Genomic DNA, 16,659 nt, shown 5'->3' on the forward strand with positions numbered 1-16,659 from the left:
ATCGCAGGCCTCCTGAAACATAACAAGGTCCAATTCTTCCAGCATTCTAGAGTTGAGGAGCAGCTCTTCAGTTCTGGTCATATATATAGGAATGTAACTTAGCTTACATCAGGCAAAGTGTCTTAATAGAAACACAAGTAGTCTAGTAATCAGCCACTAAAGTTTCCTTTAGTTTTGCAGGCAGTGTGCTGTAGTTCACTACCGGCGCTTCGTAATGAAGAAGGCACTTTGGCTGACTTAGCCTACATTATATATGCCTATGGCAGCTCTTGAACATCTTGTCAGAGCATCTTAACACAATATGTGAACCATGAATAACAATTGCAGACATCACAGTGTAAGGAAACAGTAAATTAAATTAAGAAAATATATGTAACTACAAGGACTGGGCTCTATTATAAACAAAACATGTACAAAAAGAATTACTGCTAGTAATCACTGCTATATGCTTCATGTTGATATTTATTACCCTCTCCACAAAAATGTTACACAAAAGTGAGAAGCACCACAAACAAATAGATTGGTGCAGTCAGTGTATGGACAGAAGCACACTAACACCCTTAAAGAGTGTAGAAAATAAAGTTCATAATTGTGCATGGTGAACAAAATACAGTACACCATAAACATAACACAACACACAGAAATACATGTGTGTGCAACCATGTATCTGGAGTTATGCGATTATTACTGGCGTTGTTTTCTAAAACAATTCATACTGCTCAATCAACAATTCAGTAGCGCACTCATTACCTGTTTTACAGTACCCCACTCAGATTTCTTGTTTCCTAAATACAAATTATCTGCTCTAAATATTCACATGATTTTAATGACTATACTAGCTCTCAAAAATTATCCATTTATTACTAATGCAGAACAACTCTTGGGGAAATGTTGTTTATTTTAGTCATTACTAGAACATTGATGCATTCTGGGGTACCACTTCACCTGCTCCTGGTGGCCGAACCCTTTCTGCCAGTGTTATGACAGGTCCAGAACTCATCTATTAAAACACAGTGGGCCCAATTTTTCACCGTTGGCAAATTGCCCAGGTCGTACATTGTCATTTACTAGGGAGTGGCCAATTTGCCTGCAATTTAAACAACCAATTATTATTATTATTATTATTATTATTATTATTATTATAATAATATAATAATAATAATAATAATAATAATAATAATACAATATGTGCTAATGGTTATTTTTTTGCATTGAACAGATTTTTATAATGAAGCGTTACCAGTGAACTTAGAGCCGAAGCTCGACAATTATGGGACGCTGCTTGTCTCATACATCATTTTGTCCACAAAAGGACCTTTAGTGCACCAAATGCACAGGCTGGTACATTCTGTGCACAAAAGGAAAAAAAAACTGCACAAAATGTGAACAAACATGGATTGCAGTTGTGTCCACAAAAGGCAAACATGCTTTTACTTTATGTTCACAAATTATTTTACAGATTTACATTTTGTGCATGATACTTTGTTTTTCTAAATTAATTTTGTGCACTTTAGCAGTGTTCACTTTGTCCAAAAAAAAAAACCTGATTATGCATTCTCTTTTCTCTGCAATATCACTTAAACAAAAATACACAAAATACATAATTTTGTGGATGCAAAAAATGTCCACATAATGTACATTTCAACCACCCAGATGCATTTTGTTCACAATTATGTATTTTGTGTATTTATGTTTAAAGTGATTTTGTGGAAAAAAAGAGAATGCATAAGCTACTTTTTTTTGTGGACAAAATGTAAACTGCAAATTTTATTATGTGCACAAAATTAATTTAGAAAATGTAAATCAGTAAAATCATTTTGTCCACATGAAGTAAAAGCATGTTTGCCTTTTGTGGACACAAATAAATCCATGTTTGTTTACATTTTGTGCAGTTTTTTTTTCCTTTTGTGCACAGAATGTACCAGCCTGTGCATTTGGTGCACTAAAGGTCCTTTTGTGGACGAAATGATGCATGAAACAAACAGTGCCCCATAGACAATGACCAATAAGAAACTTGATCAAAAGAATCATAAAAGCTGCGTACCAAATGTGAAGACTTATAATGGAACTGTACTGAGAATGATTTTTGACTTACCCAGAAAGAACAATCATGTTTTTATCCCACATGTAATTAGTCATTTACTTACTCTAGGCAGATTGATTGTTCCCCAGATCTGGATCCAGGATCTTGGCTTCATAGCCTAATAGTGTGCATACTCGCATATATTCTCCCAGGTTGCAGGTTAGCATCCTGCTGGCTCTTAGAAGTGTTTCAGTTATTTTTATACTATACTTTTTTTTAATGAAGATTGGATTGTGTTCTAATTGTTCACTAGTCTTTAATGAACTCCTATTTTTTGGAAGGAGACAATTTCTTGTCAATGATATAAAAGTGAGGCCATGAATAGTAGGACTGAAGTTGTTTGGTTCTAAGAATATAACCCTTGCAGTTTAAAAATTGTAATTATTATTATTTTTTTTTGAGATTACGGGTTAACAATAGTACATTTTAGGATTTGATATTTCGGAATTTCATGCAATCTTATTCGAGGGGAGCCATCAGGGGACAAGTCAAAGGCTACAATTACATTTGCCCTGAGGTGTTTCCGTTGCACCGAAAATATGAAGTCAGCATCTCAAAGAGCTTATGTGCTGTGTGTGTGTGTGTGTGTGGTGTGTGTGATGTGTGTGTGTGTGGGGGGGGGGGGGGGGGGGGGGGGGGGGGAATAAATAAATAAATAAAGAATAATCGGTGATGATGTAGTTACAAAAAAATATAAGCTCCAAGAACAGGGATGCCTAAAAAATGTAATGTAAGAACTATACAAAGGTATAATAATAATAACAATAAAAACTTTATAGGAAAAGAAACACGTAACAACACATCAAAGCGATCAGGGTTACAGTAATGTGGCTTTTAGCAAAGAAAGGAGCAGAGTGTATTGCTGTGCACATTCAGGGTCTGTGAGGGAACCACAGAGACACAGTTTGAATAGGAAACATGAGCAAAGTGCCCCCAAAGTTTATACCCACTCAAAACATGCACTGAACAACCTTCAGGTGCCAGCGTGCCAAGGTTGAGATAGGTATGCAGTGTCACAGTTGTCACATAAGCCATTCAGTAGGTGTCTGGCCCAGCTCAATATGCCTGTATGGCTTTGCTGTAAAGCACTGCCCGGACCATTCCACTTTACTTCTCATGGTTGTATATGAAGCTGTGGGTTTAAACAAGTTCACAAGTGGGGAATGAAATACAATGTGAAACTGCTCACAGTTATAAATAAATAATCACATTCATAAATTACAGGAAAATTATATCATAGCCAGTCATGTGGGTGCACAGAAAAAGAATACTACAAAAGACCTGGAATATTGAACTTTGTTAGTTGTAGTTACTTTAGGAATATGGCTAATGCAGAACATAGAAATCAGAAAGCGACTCAACAGTCCAAGTCAAACTTTCCATGTCATATGAACATGCTTGTGATTTCCTCTTGCAGCCTGTCCAAACCAAAAAAAAAAAAATCTCTCTGTAAAATGGTCCAGGAAAGTAATTATTTGTAACTGTAACTAGTTTTTTTAAGGTAATAAGTTACTGTAACGAGTTACATTTTTGTTCTAGTAACAGATTACTTTTTAAAAGGAACTTCTCCAACACTGTCTCTCATGCAAGAAAAGGGAGACAATTGATCTAGTGCCAAAAAAGGCAAGACATTTTTTGAAGCCTTGGTTCATCACTCCTTAAATGATTTATTTTGATAAGCTTCAGGCTAAGAAATTCGAGAGTTTACCTCCATCTCATTCCAAGCTCAACTGCAAACCGTGCTAATGCAGGTTTCTAGTCAAATTAAAGCTGTAGTATTGACTAAAGTACTGAAGAGCTCAGAACTAGTAAATTCAATACAGAGAACGGAGTGCTGATAATACTACACAGCCACACGTGATAGAGATTAAAACATTTTTAAAAAAGCCAGAAAATTTGGGGAAAGTATGGAGAACTCAGTGCAACACATTATAAACTGAATAGGCAAATCAGCCAAATGAACCCATAATGAGTGATAAAAGCTGTCAAATTCAGCCCAGCTACAGTGGTGAGGGTTCTCATATCTTACTATTGCTGCCTCCTTTTAAAGTTACAGCTTCGTTTTTTTAAATGTCTGTGGTAGGAATACATCAGGATTCAAAAAAACGTTTTTAATGGAGAACGAAAACATGAGATAAGAAAATTCTGCTACAAGCGGACTCAAACTGAAAAAGCTAAACAGTATTCTAAACCATGGATTACTTTTTGAAAAACACTTTAAAGATTTCACCCATTTTCCAAACACTAAAACACACTGTATATAAATAGCAAATAACTACAGTTTTCTTTGAAAATAAAACTACACTAGCAGTAGGAAAGCGCAGCTATATTGAAGAGAAAGGAGATTCAAATGTGTTTCACTGTCCCTTACTGTTTTTTAGTGTTTGCAATCTCTCTCAGTGGTTGTGGGTTTAGGGAGTTGAAAGGTCACATGATTTGAATGGAAAGAGGAAGACTGTTCAGATTCTCCAGACAGGCTCAAAGCAAATTCAGAAACAGAGAGACGGATTTACAGAAAAATGAAACACAGTATTGAACAAGCAGAACCCAGAACCAGGCATAATGGTTGCAAATACCATCAGACAGTATAAGCAATGTACAAAAGGAATTTAAATGACATTTAAAGCTATCGAAATAAATCAGTAGCGAAAGACAACTTCAGAGGATATTATCAAAGACATAATACTTCCTTTTGTGAAAGGAAAAACTCTAATATTACTAGATTGCCATCTTAAATATGTAAAAACTAGGTTCTCCACAGGTGGAAAATAATAGTTGTGAACATGTACACCGACTGCACTTATATTTTACACTTGCTATACACAACAAATCACAATCTTTGCAATAAAAAATGTAACTTATGTAATAAAACTCTACATTGCTAACAGTGCTTCCCATGTAGTAAGCAATACTGAATGTACTAATATAAAAGTTCAGGTGACAACGAAGCAAATGAATAACATGCTGAATGCATTTAGAGGCCGATATCTGTTTAGTTGACACATGAAAGACTGAACATTTAGCATTATCAAACCAAAGGAAGTGTGTACTGGTTAAACTTGACACCCCTAATAAAACTAGTTTGAAAACCTTAGAAAGAGTACATAGATTCAAATGACATTTGATTTAGTTTTTCTGTCACCTTTGCAATCCTTCCGAGTGGTTCTTAGTACACATACTTTACATGCTAGATGGCGCTAGTTCATACAACTATCTAGCCTAGATTACAAATACAGCAATGATGAAAAAGAATCTGGCCACTCAGGATAAAGCACTTTTATGGACTAGATTTTCAAAGCTATTTATTCTAAACTGTCAGTAGCAAAATATTTTCAGAAAGGAAGAAAGCACACAATAAAAAAGTTCCCAAATCTGAAATAAACAAATCCTACATTTCATTCAGGCTCTCCAGGTAAGTAGTATTCGTTCAATTTTAGAAAGGGTGTATTTTCTTTCAGAACAAAATTTGCGACAATGCCTATTTGAAGCGAATAGATTTCAGAATGTAGGCGGACGAGTAACTGCAATAAAAACCACTCCCAATGATTACAAACCTCATAAAAAGCTCAAACAAAAAGTAATTTTAAGCTACCTGCTCTTTCATTTCTGTGGCTCATCAGTTTGGTTGCATAGCCAGATTTCATTCTCTACTTCACTACCATTGCACATCAAAGTAAAAAGCTGTGATAAACTACAGCCACTGCTCTGCGAGAAACAACGACACAAAACAGACTGGAGGACTCAGACAGCGGAGGTCTCGAGCCCCTGTGAAGGTCCCCCCTTGCCCTGCAGGCTGCCTGACAGGTTATCGGAGTCAAGCAGCTCCACGATGCTGTAGGGGGAACAGTCCTCCAGGCCCAGCTTGCCACAGATCCAGCCGCATAAGCCTTTCTCCAGGTCTCGGACTGCCTGCCACCACTCGGCGAAGGCCCAGGACACCTGGGTGACGGCAGTGTAGACCCCCAGGGACAGGGAGAGCACCACGATGAGGATGGGGTAGAAGATGATGAGGCAGGGGCAGACGGTGATTTTGTGCCAGAAAGTCCGCTCCTCATTGTAGACCAGGAAGACATTGTACCAGGTGATGGTCCCGTAGTAGAAGGACATGACGAAAGAGAGCAGGAACACCACGGGTGCGCACGACAAGCTCCAGACCAGGATGTGGGGCCCACGGCCAGCCCCCACCCAGCAGGCCCGCTCACCCCCCTCGCCTTCCTGCTCTCTCCGGAGAGGCTCTCTGGACCTGGCCAGCTCCTGCATCTCTTTATCAGTCAGTGTCACGTGGATGTCCACCATCTGGCCTTTCTTCTTCCCCCGGGTGATGGTGCCGGTCAGAGTGACGTAGCGGCTGTCCAGAGGAGCGTTCCAGCCTCCTGTGAGAGCTGACAAAACAGGCTGTTAATAACAAACCATCCAGGGAAGGATTTAAGTCTTCAATTACATAGAACAGACCATTCTATGAACCTAAACAGGTGAACAGCGTGCGCTTAAAGATGCAGACAAATCACAAATATATGAATTTTAAAAACTGAATTAAATGAGAAAAATGTAGATGAAAAAAGACTAACAGCTACGGATTATCAGTAATCCTGGCACACTTAGTGTTACCTTAGGTCAGGTAGTCTAAGATTAGTGCTACATCGGGGGCTAAATAGCAACATAAATTTAAAAAGTCAAAACCAAGCTTTTATAAAGACTACAGATCTTCACATATTTCAATTCCTTTTTTTTTATTCTCTGCTATTTTCCAAAGCCAGCTCAAAGCCCCAATTATTAAAAGGCAGAAAAAATATATAACTATTATTGAAGCAACAGAACCCAGAATGAACCACTCAGATAAAAAAATAAAAACATTTAGGGAAGTTTAAGTTATTTTAAACCATTAAGTACCAAATACATTTGTCTTTGAAAAAATCAGAACACAAGTTGTATGTACGGAATTTGATACATTACAATTAGACTTAACCTTTGCGGTTGACACAATTAGAGTAAGCTTTCATAACAAAATAGTTAAAGAGAACAGGTAGAGATGACAGTTAGAAATGCTGCTCAAATGAGGACAATGGCACTTAATGGGTTAAATCAATTTTTTTTTTTTTTCTAAAAGAGCTGTGAAGAGAAGCACACATGGCTCCTGCTGGCACCACGCCTGACTCACATCCCTCAAATATAATGAATAAATAAATAAAATACCAGTAGTATGAACTGTTCTTCTTATAACTAACGTGCATTCATAAGAGGATGCAGCTGTACAGTTGACTAGCATACATTCAACTTTATTGTGTTGCCAGAGCTATACTTGGTTATGGCTGTACCATCATTTTGATCGAGACCCAAAACCTAAATTTCCTCTGTGGGCAAATTGCCCATATCGCATATCAACATTCACCCACTCCAGTGGAAAACACAGGCTCCTGTCTCTCACTGTGTCAATTCTGGAGAACAGTTTTAGCCCATTCCAGTTTACAACCAACACAAATTTTAATCTGTTCCACGCTCACCCTCGCCTGTGGGAGTGCTGAGGAACTTGGGCCCTTCCTGTCCGCTCTTCTCAATCCCCTCCTCTGCCGGAGACTCCTCGGTCACCCCCTTCTCTGCCTCCGAGTGGTACACAATGATGGACTCTGGCCTCGGCTCCTTCTTCCTCCTCTTCCTCCTCTCCACTCTGCCCTCCTCGCCCTGGGAGGGGCCACCCGTGACCTCTGACCTGCGCAGCGAGGCAAGGCGTGGGCTCTCAGCCCCCAGTTGGCTCACCTGCTCCATGCCAATGGCCCCTGCCGAGGCTTCTCCCTGCATGGCCTGCTGGTACCTGACTCCTTAGTGAGAGTTCAGGGCACCAGGACGTCCCATTCTGCCTGGCACCACACCACACAGGGTCTCTGCGGAGAGACAGCAGGGTTACCTACATGCAATTGCCCTCATGATTATTGTAGTGTCAGTCAATAGGGAGAAAAGCTGATTGGTTAATGACAGGCATCAAGGTCTCATTACAAGAGAACTTCCATATTTTTGTTTTGTTTCTGTTAGATATAGGCACTATAGGACTAGTTCACATGCATACTGGCAAAAACCTATGGAGCTAAACATACACCAAAAGTGAAGCTGGTCAGGAAATGATACATGCACATTTGGTGTTGGTTGGAGGAACACAATTTGTTTGAACTTTAAACTCTGTGGCCTTTAAAGCCATGAAATAAAAGGCAGCTGTGGAAGCAACACTGACTGGACAAAAAATGTTAGAATGTTGCCATTCCTGGAACACCCAGGAGACTGTCATGATGGTTGATCAATACAGCCGCCTGCATAGACACCCACGAACATGCCTTTGCAAAGGCGCAGAGATCCATCTGCTTTCCCACATTGTTGCTGAATAGCTGCAGACAGCTCAACCCTTGAATGTGTACAGTGTATCGACACAGCTTACATCAAGACATCTTACTTACACTCCAACCTACTGACCAGTCAATGTAGTTAAATTTGAGAAACTTGAAAAGTTGCTTTGTGCTTTAGGCAAACCTCATATTTAAACCATTTCTCTGTGTAAATTTAAAATGATACCTAACATGTCTTTGATTTGTGTAATAAGTGTTTGCGTTTTTGGATAAGGTTTTATTAATTACTAACTCAAATTATCTCTGGTAAAAACAAATAAAACAAAAAAAACTATGAAACCACAGTTAACCACCAAAGGGCAGTTGTGGCTGTTTCAGACAGGTACCACTGCTATTCACTTATGAAAACAATCAGGGATTTAGCTGCCTGATTGAAAGTGACCGCTAAATTCAGATGACTGTGCATTTTAAACCAGTATGTTTTAAGAATAAATCTAAAAACAATCATGGACAAGTCTGTCTTGTTTCACATTGTATACTACTCCCCTACACCCTATTCTGTGCATGTGAAATGTTTTAGTCCAGTATATAACCCAGTACCAGTACTTCAATCCATATTACACCCTGCACCAGATATTGCTAGACTGTATTTAATGTTTTATTGTCATTATTCTCAAATGGGTTACCTTACCTATTAATCTTCATTTCAAATAAATTATATTTGTTTTTTTTACTCCATACAAACAGCTGTGCTTCCTCTAATCCTAATGTTGCCTGTTCAGTGCAAGGAATTGTGGTGATGAATTCAAAAGGGTGAAACGATTGTAAATCTATACATCTAAATTTATATTTTTGCATTAGTAAATATTTATATAAAAATTAGACAAATAGCATGCAGGTGACCGTGGTTTTTACCAAACGCTGACCACAAAATAAATGTCTACATAACACAAACTAGAGCCTGTGGTATTATATTTTAAGTTAAAAAAAAAAAAAGAAAAAGAAAAAAAGTAAACCACAAACGAATCGTTACGCTAAACTTAGCCCTTGTAAAATGACAATAATGTGCAGTGCATCCGCTGTATTCCCATTTGCAATGAATACTTAATTTTCACAAACCAAAAACCAGGCTTTGCCTTAATGACATAAGAAAAAAAGTGCACTCAGCTGATCCCATAAATCCAACCGCAACAGTCTTTGTTTCGAGTGAATCGAAATGTTTTTAGTAAAAATCATAACAGCATCGTGATCTTACCTTGAAGAGTTGAAAGGCAATGGGCGTGTAAACTCAGATCTGATTGCGGCACCTTTTTAAATATGCATGTGCAGGGTGTGGGACTTGCTGCAATGTGCAGTGCAGTCACTAACGTACAGCCAGCAATCTACCGCTGCTCCAACCAGCAGCAACCGCACAAAGGAGTCCTAGAGCCGGATCTGGGGTCGTATTCACTCCGCCCCTCCAGCTTCAACAGCTGGGAGGAGACTGAGCTTTTAAAAAACCACAACCCCCCCCCCCCCAAAAAAAAAACATCAAAAAAAAAAAAAAAAAAAAAAAAAAAAAACCAACGAGGCTCTGGGATGTACTGTAGCAGACTGGAAATCAGAGGGACGGCATTTACATTGATCTGTATTCTCTTTTTTATTTATTTTTTATATAAAAATGCAAGTTTCAATAGCCCATACTGTACTACTACTATAGAGATTGGAAGGGTTACATGCTACTGCTGTATCTTTTACAAATAGCTCTTCATCAACGCAGCTCTTGCTGATGCTTGTGGGTAAGGCATGGTATCACGTTGGTTCCACTGCAGTAAAGTGAACATGGTCAACATGCGCTCCGTCCACACTATGTACAATATCAAACCGGTCAAGTCTGCTCCCAGGCTCTGCCAATCGGGGTTCAGCACCATGAGCAAGAAGGTCTTGCATATCTGGAGAAACTTATTGTATTAAACAGACACGAAAAGTAAATTAAATTTGGCGTATGGTTTTTTAAATTTTCATTAGCCAGAACTCATGTAAGCGTATAGCTAAATGATAAGTGTGAAAAGTAAACCTACAGACAATTTGCTGTATTCATTGTGCTAATTAAATGTTTTATAACGATGTACTCGTATATCTGTGTAATGTGCATTTTAACATGCTTAATTGTTTTTAAAAAAAAATCCCAGTGTGCTTAATTTTTCGTCATAAATATCGCATTGCTGTGCCAATTAAATTATTAATTAAGTTAACTCCCCCAGTGTCCCAGCATGCACGTCTATCCGCGCAGCTAAATCGCGCCTGCGCATGATGCATCTCCCTCTTTTGGACCCAGACCTCTTCCAAGATGGTGAGTGGAAATTGTGGCCTGAAGAAACAAGTCAACCGAATCCCTTTCCATCCATAGATATTACACCACTCCAGACATTAAACCATTAACGACTTTACATGTTGATTTTTATCGTCACATATTTGTTTTTATTGGCTTGGTGGATTTGATATTTAAGTTTAAAAAAAAAACAACACGAAAAAGGGAATGGCAATACCCGCCATCTGTCGCAGAGTGCAATGTCGTTATTTTTATTTTGAAATAAAAGAACCTCATTAAAACTAAGAAATGTTAGCGAACGCTTTTCGTACACGGTATTGATTATGTTGAGGGAGTTTGTGAAAGCGAAGCAGCTAAACTACGCTGTGTCAACGGTGTATATTCACGGGAGTGTATGTGTGAGAATGTACTTACGTTGACATACGATTAGGCGTGTTCGCTTTTACAATGCATTGTGTGTCGGAAGACCTGGTAAGGCGGAACTAGTTTAAGAGGAATGTTTGTAAGATCATTTACGTGGTCACTTTCTGGAATGAAGTAGATGCTTTCCTATGCCAATAGGAGTGCTACACACTCGTCTGAACACGAAAAGGTGTTTACATACAACACGCTTTATAATATGTCAGGTGTTTCTTCGTAAATGTATGCTGTACTTCCTAGTAAATCGTGATAAATCCTACGACAAGTACACAGTTCCTCGACTTTTAGTGAGGTGTGTTTTGTGAATCAGGAACAAGACATGTTGCATTTTAATCATGTCTGTTACTAATGTTAGTTTTAGGCCCATTCTCAACTTCTGGACTCGGTGGTTGCCCTTTGCAAGTTTCTCCTCAATACGACTATTAAACCTAACCAATATTATTTTGTTGCTTTGTTTGCAAATACAAAATCAGTAACCCATCCCATAATTTTCAACACTTAATCAGACATGTGTAGCAGCAACAAGTCTCTTTGTATTTGTGCTGCACTATTGATGTACCTGTGCAGGACCAGTGGGTACAAAGGGAATAAACCAAGTCAACAGAATAGATTAACACCAAACACCCTAGACAGACAACGTCATTATTAGTTTATAGTACAGTAACTTGCAATATGCCCAGTAGGCTTTTTTTTTTTTTTTTTTTTTTTTTTTTTTTTTTTTTTTTTGCAAGTGGCTTTTTTTTTTTAAATCCAAGTAAACAACATTGTGTAGTTCTAAACTATCTCTTGTTCTCTGAACAGGCAAAACGAACCAAGAAGGTTGGGATTGTCGGAAAGTACGGTACCCGCTATGGTGCCTCCCTCAGGAAGATGGTTAAGAAAATTGAAATCAGCCAGCATGCCAAGTACACCTGCTCCTTCTGTGGCAAGGTGAGCAATGCACTTTTGTCTACACAATTGTATGAAACCCATAGAGGAAGCAAAACACGGGTTTGCTATAGTGTCACATGTAGCAGTCTATCCATTTATTTATTGTGGCTGTCTAATGTACTGTTATCTTCCATTTATTCATGACATACTACAACCTAGTGATGTAAAAAGTGCTACTTTTTAAACTAGTATTTAATTTTTTGTGGGGAGAAATGCAGGTGCTTATGAAATGTTGCTTCATTCTTCTGCTTTGTTTCCTTAGACCAAGATGAAGAGAAAGGCTGTTGGTATCTGGAACTGTGGGTCCTGCATGAAGACAGTTGCTGGTGGCGCTTGGACATACAAGTATGTTACTAATTTAATGTGTTTTCTTTAAGTCAAGTCAAATTGACTGATGGAAGTAGTTCATTCAATAGGATTTTAAAGATTGCATTGTGTCAAAACACTGCCTAGTTTATTATAAAAGCTGATTGAACCTGTGTTTGAAGCCCTGAATGCCAGAGGGTTGGAAAGACTCCAACACAGTATGGGAGCAGGTTTTGGGACATTATCTCCATAATATTAGGCATTTAATGATATCACTTTGTAACACAATTTTTGTTCCTGGGTAGTAAGTGTTATTTCCTAATTGCTTATGCCTCAAAAGTATAGAAAATGGCTATTATTCCCCACAAACTTTGCTTCTGTGACCAGGACAGTGTTCAAAATAACACTATTTCCAATGGGAAAACGGGCAAACTACAAAAGATTTAGAAGCGAGTAGTTTTTCAAGATCTACGATTAGACTGTAAATATAGTACAATCGTAAATCTCAAAACTACTCTTCTAAATCTTTTGTAGTCATTTTTGTATTACTTTAGTATAAATACATGTTAATTTGGATTCATATGTTGTTTTTCTGACTTTTTGTGAACGAAGACACACATTTGCCCGTTTTCCTATTGGAAATAGTGATATTTTGAAATCACTGTCCTGGTCACAAAAGCAAAGTTTGTGGGGAATAGCCATTTTCTATACTTTTGAGGCATAAGCAATTAGGAAATAACACTTACTACCCAGGAACAAAAATAAATAAATTGTTACACGGTGTATTTCATCAGTTTCCAAATCCAAGCTAATCGCTGCTTGGCATGAAAAATGTAAGAAATTCAGCAGCTTTGTTATTTGAATAACGGATTGTAGCATTTGGTGTACTTTTCCTAGTCATGTAAAGGGATCTATGCTTGGACAAGATTAATCATTTCATGTGAGATTCAGTTAAATCATTTTAGATTAGAGTTGTGTAAGTTGCCAAAACATTAATTCAGGGTCTAAAGTAGTCCCAGCAGTAAGCCTCCAATATTCTTGTTTTCTTGTTCTGTGACCCCAATTGGGATTTTAACTTTCATTTTCCAGCACCACATCTGCAGTCACAGTGAAGTCTGCCATCAGAAGACTGAAGGAATTGAAAGAGCAGTAAACTATTCTGAGTGTCGGAGCATGTGTTTGTACGTGCTTCTGGAGATTTCTAAATCAGCTTTGTGTTGTACATTTGTAAACCATCACCACACAATAAAGGAGTTCTGTCAAGAGTGGCCTTCGCATCTCTCTGGTTCTCTTTGCTTTCATTTAGTCCAGTTATTTCCTAAGCTGTACAAAACTCTGGATGATCTTCGAGGACCAAGCACTCATGGTTAAATTAGAATCTTGAAACTTTTGCTGTAAATTAGGGCTTCAAAGGCGAACCAAGAGGCTAGATCAGATACTGAAAAGCTATCTAGTTTCTCAAGAAGATATACAGCAAAATAAGATACTGTGCAGACATTTAACCAATATTTACCTCCATGCTTAACTAAGTAAAACCCTCACGATAATGAAACTTTAAATTCCTTAAAGTACAGAGCCCACATTTACACTGATCAGTGTTGGTTGAGTGGATTATTTTATTTTTTTAATCTAATGTTTTAAGTTAAATTCTCATTACAAAAGGTATTTAAATGTATGCTTTTAAGTCATTACAGATTTCATTTAAGGTAGGAAAGATATTTCTCAGAAACTGGTTTGCATAGGATAAGCAAGAGGCATTAGTACTGAATTGTTTTCTGGAGTAAAAGTATTGTGTTTACATCCTGTGTGGTTTTGATTGTTAATCTAAAAGATTTAGTTTTGAAGGATTATGTCCATGGTTAATCAATGTGAAAGCAGTTTCCAAAAAATGTTTCGCCTGAAATCGGGAGAATTAATGTACAGATTTGCTTTGGAGTTTAGGATCATTAAGAGCAAGGTGTTTCAATTTGCATGATGGTAACGGCATCATGGGTTAGGGAGGAACTATTTCTCATTATACTACAGCAAACCCTACTGGCCTTTATTATTTCATAGATGCTTTTATCCAAACGATTTAGAGGCTGGTGTGGGTGAACTGCATTACAACTGCTGCAGTCATTTACAATAGGACCTGGGTTTTATGTATAATCTGAAGGATGGAACACAAGGTGGTTAAGGGACTTGCACAGTGAGTCAGTGGCTGAGCTAGGATTATACTGTGCATTTGAGGTACTAAAAATATTTTTTGTTATGGCTGATCAGAAGGACAAGAGACAAACTATCCACCCACATGCTTGTTCTGTATTGCGTTTTAGTAGGAACAAAGGTTTTATTCTATAATTTAGTATTTTAGGTTTGTAGAATTTGATATAAGGGATTCAGTGCAATGTCTGGCAAGAATTGGGTGTATGTATACAGTACAGCATTGACTGTAATTGTATACCCTTTAATTTGCTACAGTACAGTTCAGTACCTCGTGTTCAACATAAATTTGGCTATCCAATCCATAAATTGGATATTACGGTAGCATGTAAGTGAATACAGGATTACAGTCCAGCTCTTAAGCATGTGAAGGTTATGAAATGGGTTTGTATGTCCTCTGCATTTTTGCTGTTCCTCTGTGTATTGCACACCTTGATTGGACCCTGTTTCATGCTTTAATATCCACCATACTACTTGTCTTAAAACAAAGTTTCTACAGTACAATAAGATGCACTGCACAGTAGTTCGTTAGTATTTATTTGTTCATGCCAAGTTAAAGTGTGAAGCGTCGACTACTGAGGGACATGAAACAAAGATGATACTATGCAAAATGAGACACTATTATCAGTGCATTAAGTCATTGGAAATTGCAGGGATGAAATGGATTAATCAACACATTGAAATGGATGCAGATCGTTACCTTTTTAAAGGGCTGAGGCAACAATTATCTGAGCCAAAAGCAGCATATCCAATACAGGACTGAAATGAGTATCTCAAAGTATGATTGTGAAATAACCAGACCACAAATTAATCCAATAAAACATATAACTTTTATTGTGTTTTCACAAGATGTTGATTTATGTTTTACAGGCACTGTTGCCATTTTAAAGCAAACAGCACTTGACACTTTTAAGTCCATGACAATGTTATGAGCGCTCTGATGTGTGCGCTTCATTGACGTCACATGACCAAACTCATCCTGGCTGTACAGAGATGACAGACATGGCAACTAAAGAGTGTTCAGGGCAGGACTCTTCAATCACAAATTTGCAATCGTTACAGGTGGCGGGATGGGTATTAGAAAGGCTATCCCCTCTGAGCTGCTCTATCTAGACCTGTGCAACTGTCACTGGAAGGAATCATATTCATTTAACTGAAGAAAGTGACACAGTACAACTTACTGTAAGTGTTGCAACACAAAGACCCTCAGCCACAATGGCACTGACTGGGAGGAGTTTGTCAGAAAAATACAGTTATAACTATAAGAAAAAATCATCTTTACTGAAAAATCTCTCATAACATGGTTTTATCACAGTTGTTCAGATGCTTTTGAAGAAATATCTACACTACACTATTACACTGGTTAAATAGGTTCTTATGGTTAAAACCTGCTTGCTGATGTGTGCTACTAGTTAGCAGTTTGTTATAAATTGCCTTAAAACTCTCATGTTTTTTTCTTTACTCGTCAGAAGCATATATTCAGATGTTTTAGAACAAAAGAAACCGCTTTAAATAATAATAATAATAAAAATAAAACAGGTTAATTTCATTTATACACATTCAGGAGTTACCAAACAAAATATGGTGCCTGCTCAGTCTATGTTATAGAATGTAGCAACAGGACTCTAAATTTTGGAGGTTCTCAAAATAAAAGCTTGTGTCTTAGGTATTGTGGTATTAGTATAATAATAATGAGTCAATCTGAGCTACATTTTGTATGTAGGTTTCATCAAGTTTGGGCTGAAGAATCAGGTTCATTACCCCAACCCAACAGAGATTGTAGCAAGTGGTTCTCAAAATGTAACTAAAATGCAAGTGTAGAGGGACCCCTTTTGGAAAGAGACCATTCCAATGTAACTGTACATCTCTTAGCTCCATTGGTGGATGCTGTGCGCCAGTGGTTTGTAATCAGTCTGGATGTGTGTTTAGGTTTGTGTCTGAGATGCAGGTTGTAGTGTTGTCATTGCATCCAGGAAAAAGGAGCAGTTGGAAGCTTCTGCGAAGGAGTTTTCCAACAATATTCGTGCAACATCTGCCATGAAGAGGAGGTAAACGCTGCAGAAGAGGGAGCAGGG

General features: G+C 37.9%; 2 protein-coding genes across 2 annotated transcripts; one reads left to right on the top strand and one right to left on the bottom strand.

The window, feature by feature from the left end:
• Positions 1-2,850: 2,850 nt before the first annotated feature.
• On the bottom strand, positions 2,851-9,898 carry LOC121323545 (transmembrane protein 169-like). The gene is made up of 3 exons (XM_041264660.1): positions 9,671-9,898; positions 7,585-7,962; positions 2,851-6,465 (listed from the first exon to the last, which is right to left on the bottom strand). The coding sequence occupies exons 2-3, from the start codon at positions 7,877-7,879 to the stop codon at positions 5,825-5,827; spliced, it is 936 nt and encodes a 311-aa protein (XP_041120594.1). The 5' UTR covers positions 7,880-7,962; positions 9,671-9,898; the 3' UTR covers positions 2,851-5,824.
• Positions 9,899-10,645: 747 nt separating this feature from the next.
• On the top strand, positions 10,646-13,650 carry LOC121323546 (60S ribosomal protein L37a). Its single transcript, XM_041264661.1, has 4 exons — positions 10,646-10,747; positions 11,948-12,076; positions 12,339-12,421; positions 13,472-13,650. Exons 1-4 carry the CDS (start codon positions 10,745-10,747, stop codon positions 13,533-13,535), a joined length of 279 nt encoding a protein of 92 aa, XP_041120595.1. The 5' UTR covers positions 10,646-10,744; the 3' UTR covers positions 13,536-13,650.
• Positions 13,651-16,659: the final 3,009 nt, after the last annotated feature.

Source organism: Polyodon spathula, chromosome 11, assembly GCF_017654505.1.
Source record: "Polyodon spathula isolate WHYD16114869_AA chromosome 11, ASM1765450v1, whole genome shotgun sequence".
Taxonomy (NCBI): Eukaryota; Metazoa; Chordata; class Actinopteri; order Acipenseriformes; family Polyodontidae; genus Polyodon; species Polyodon spathula.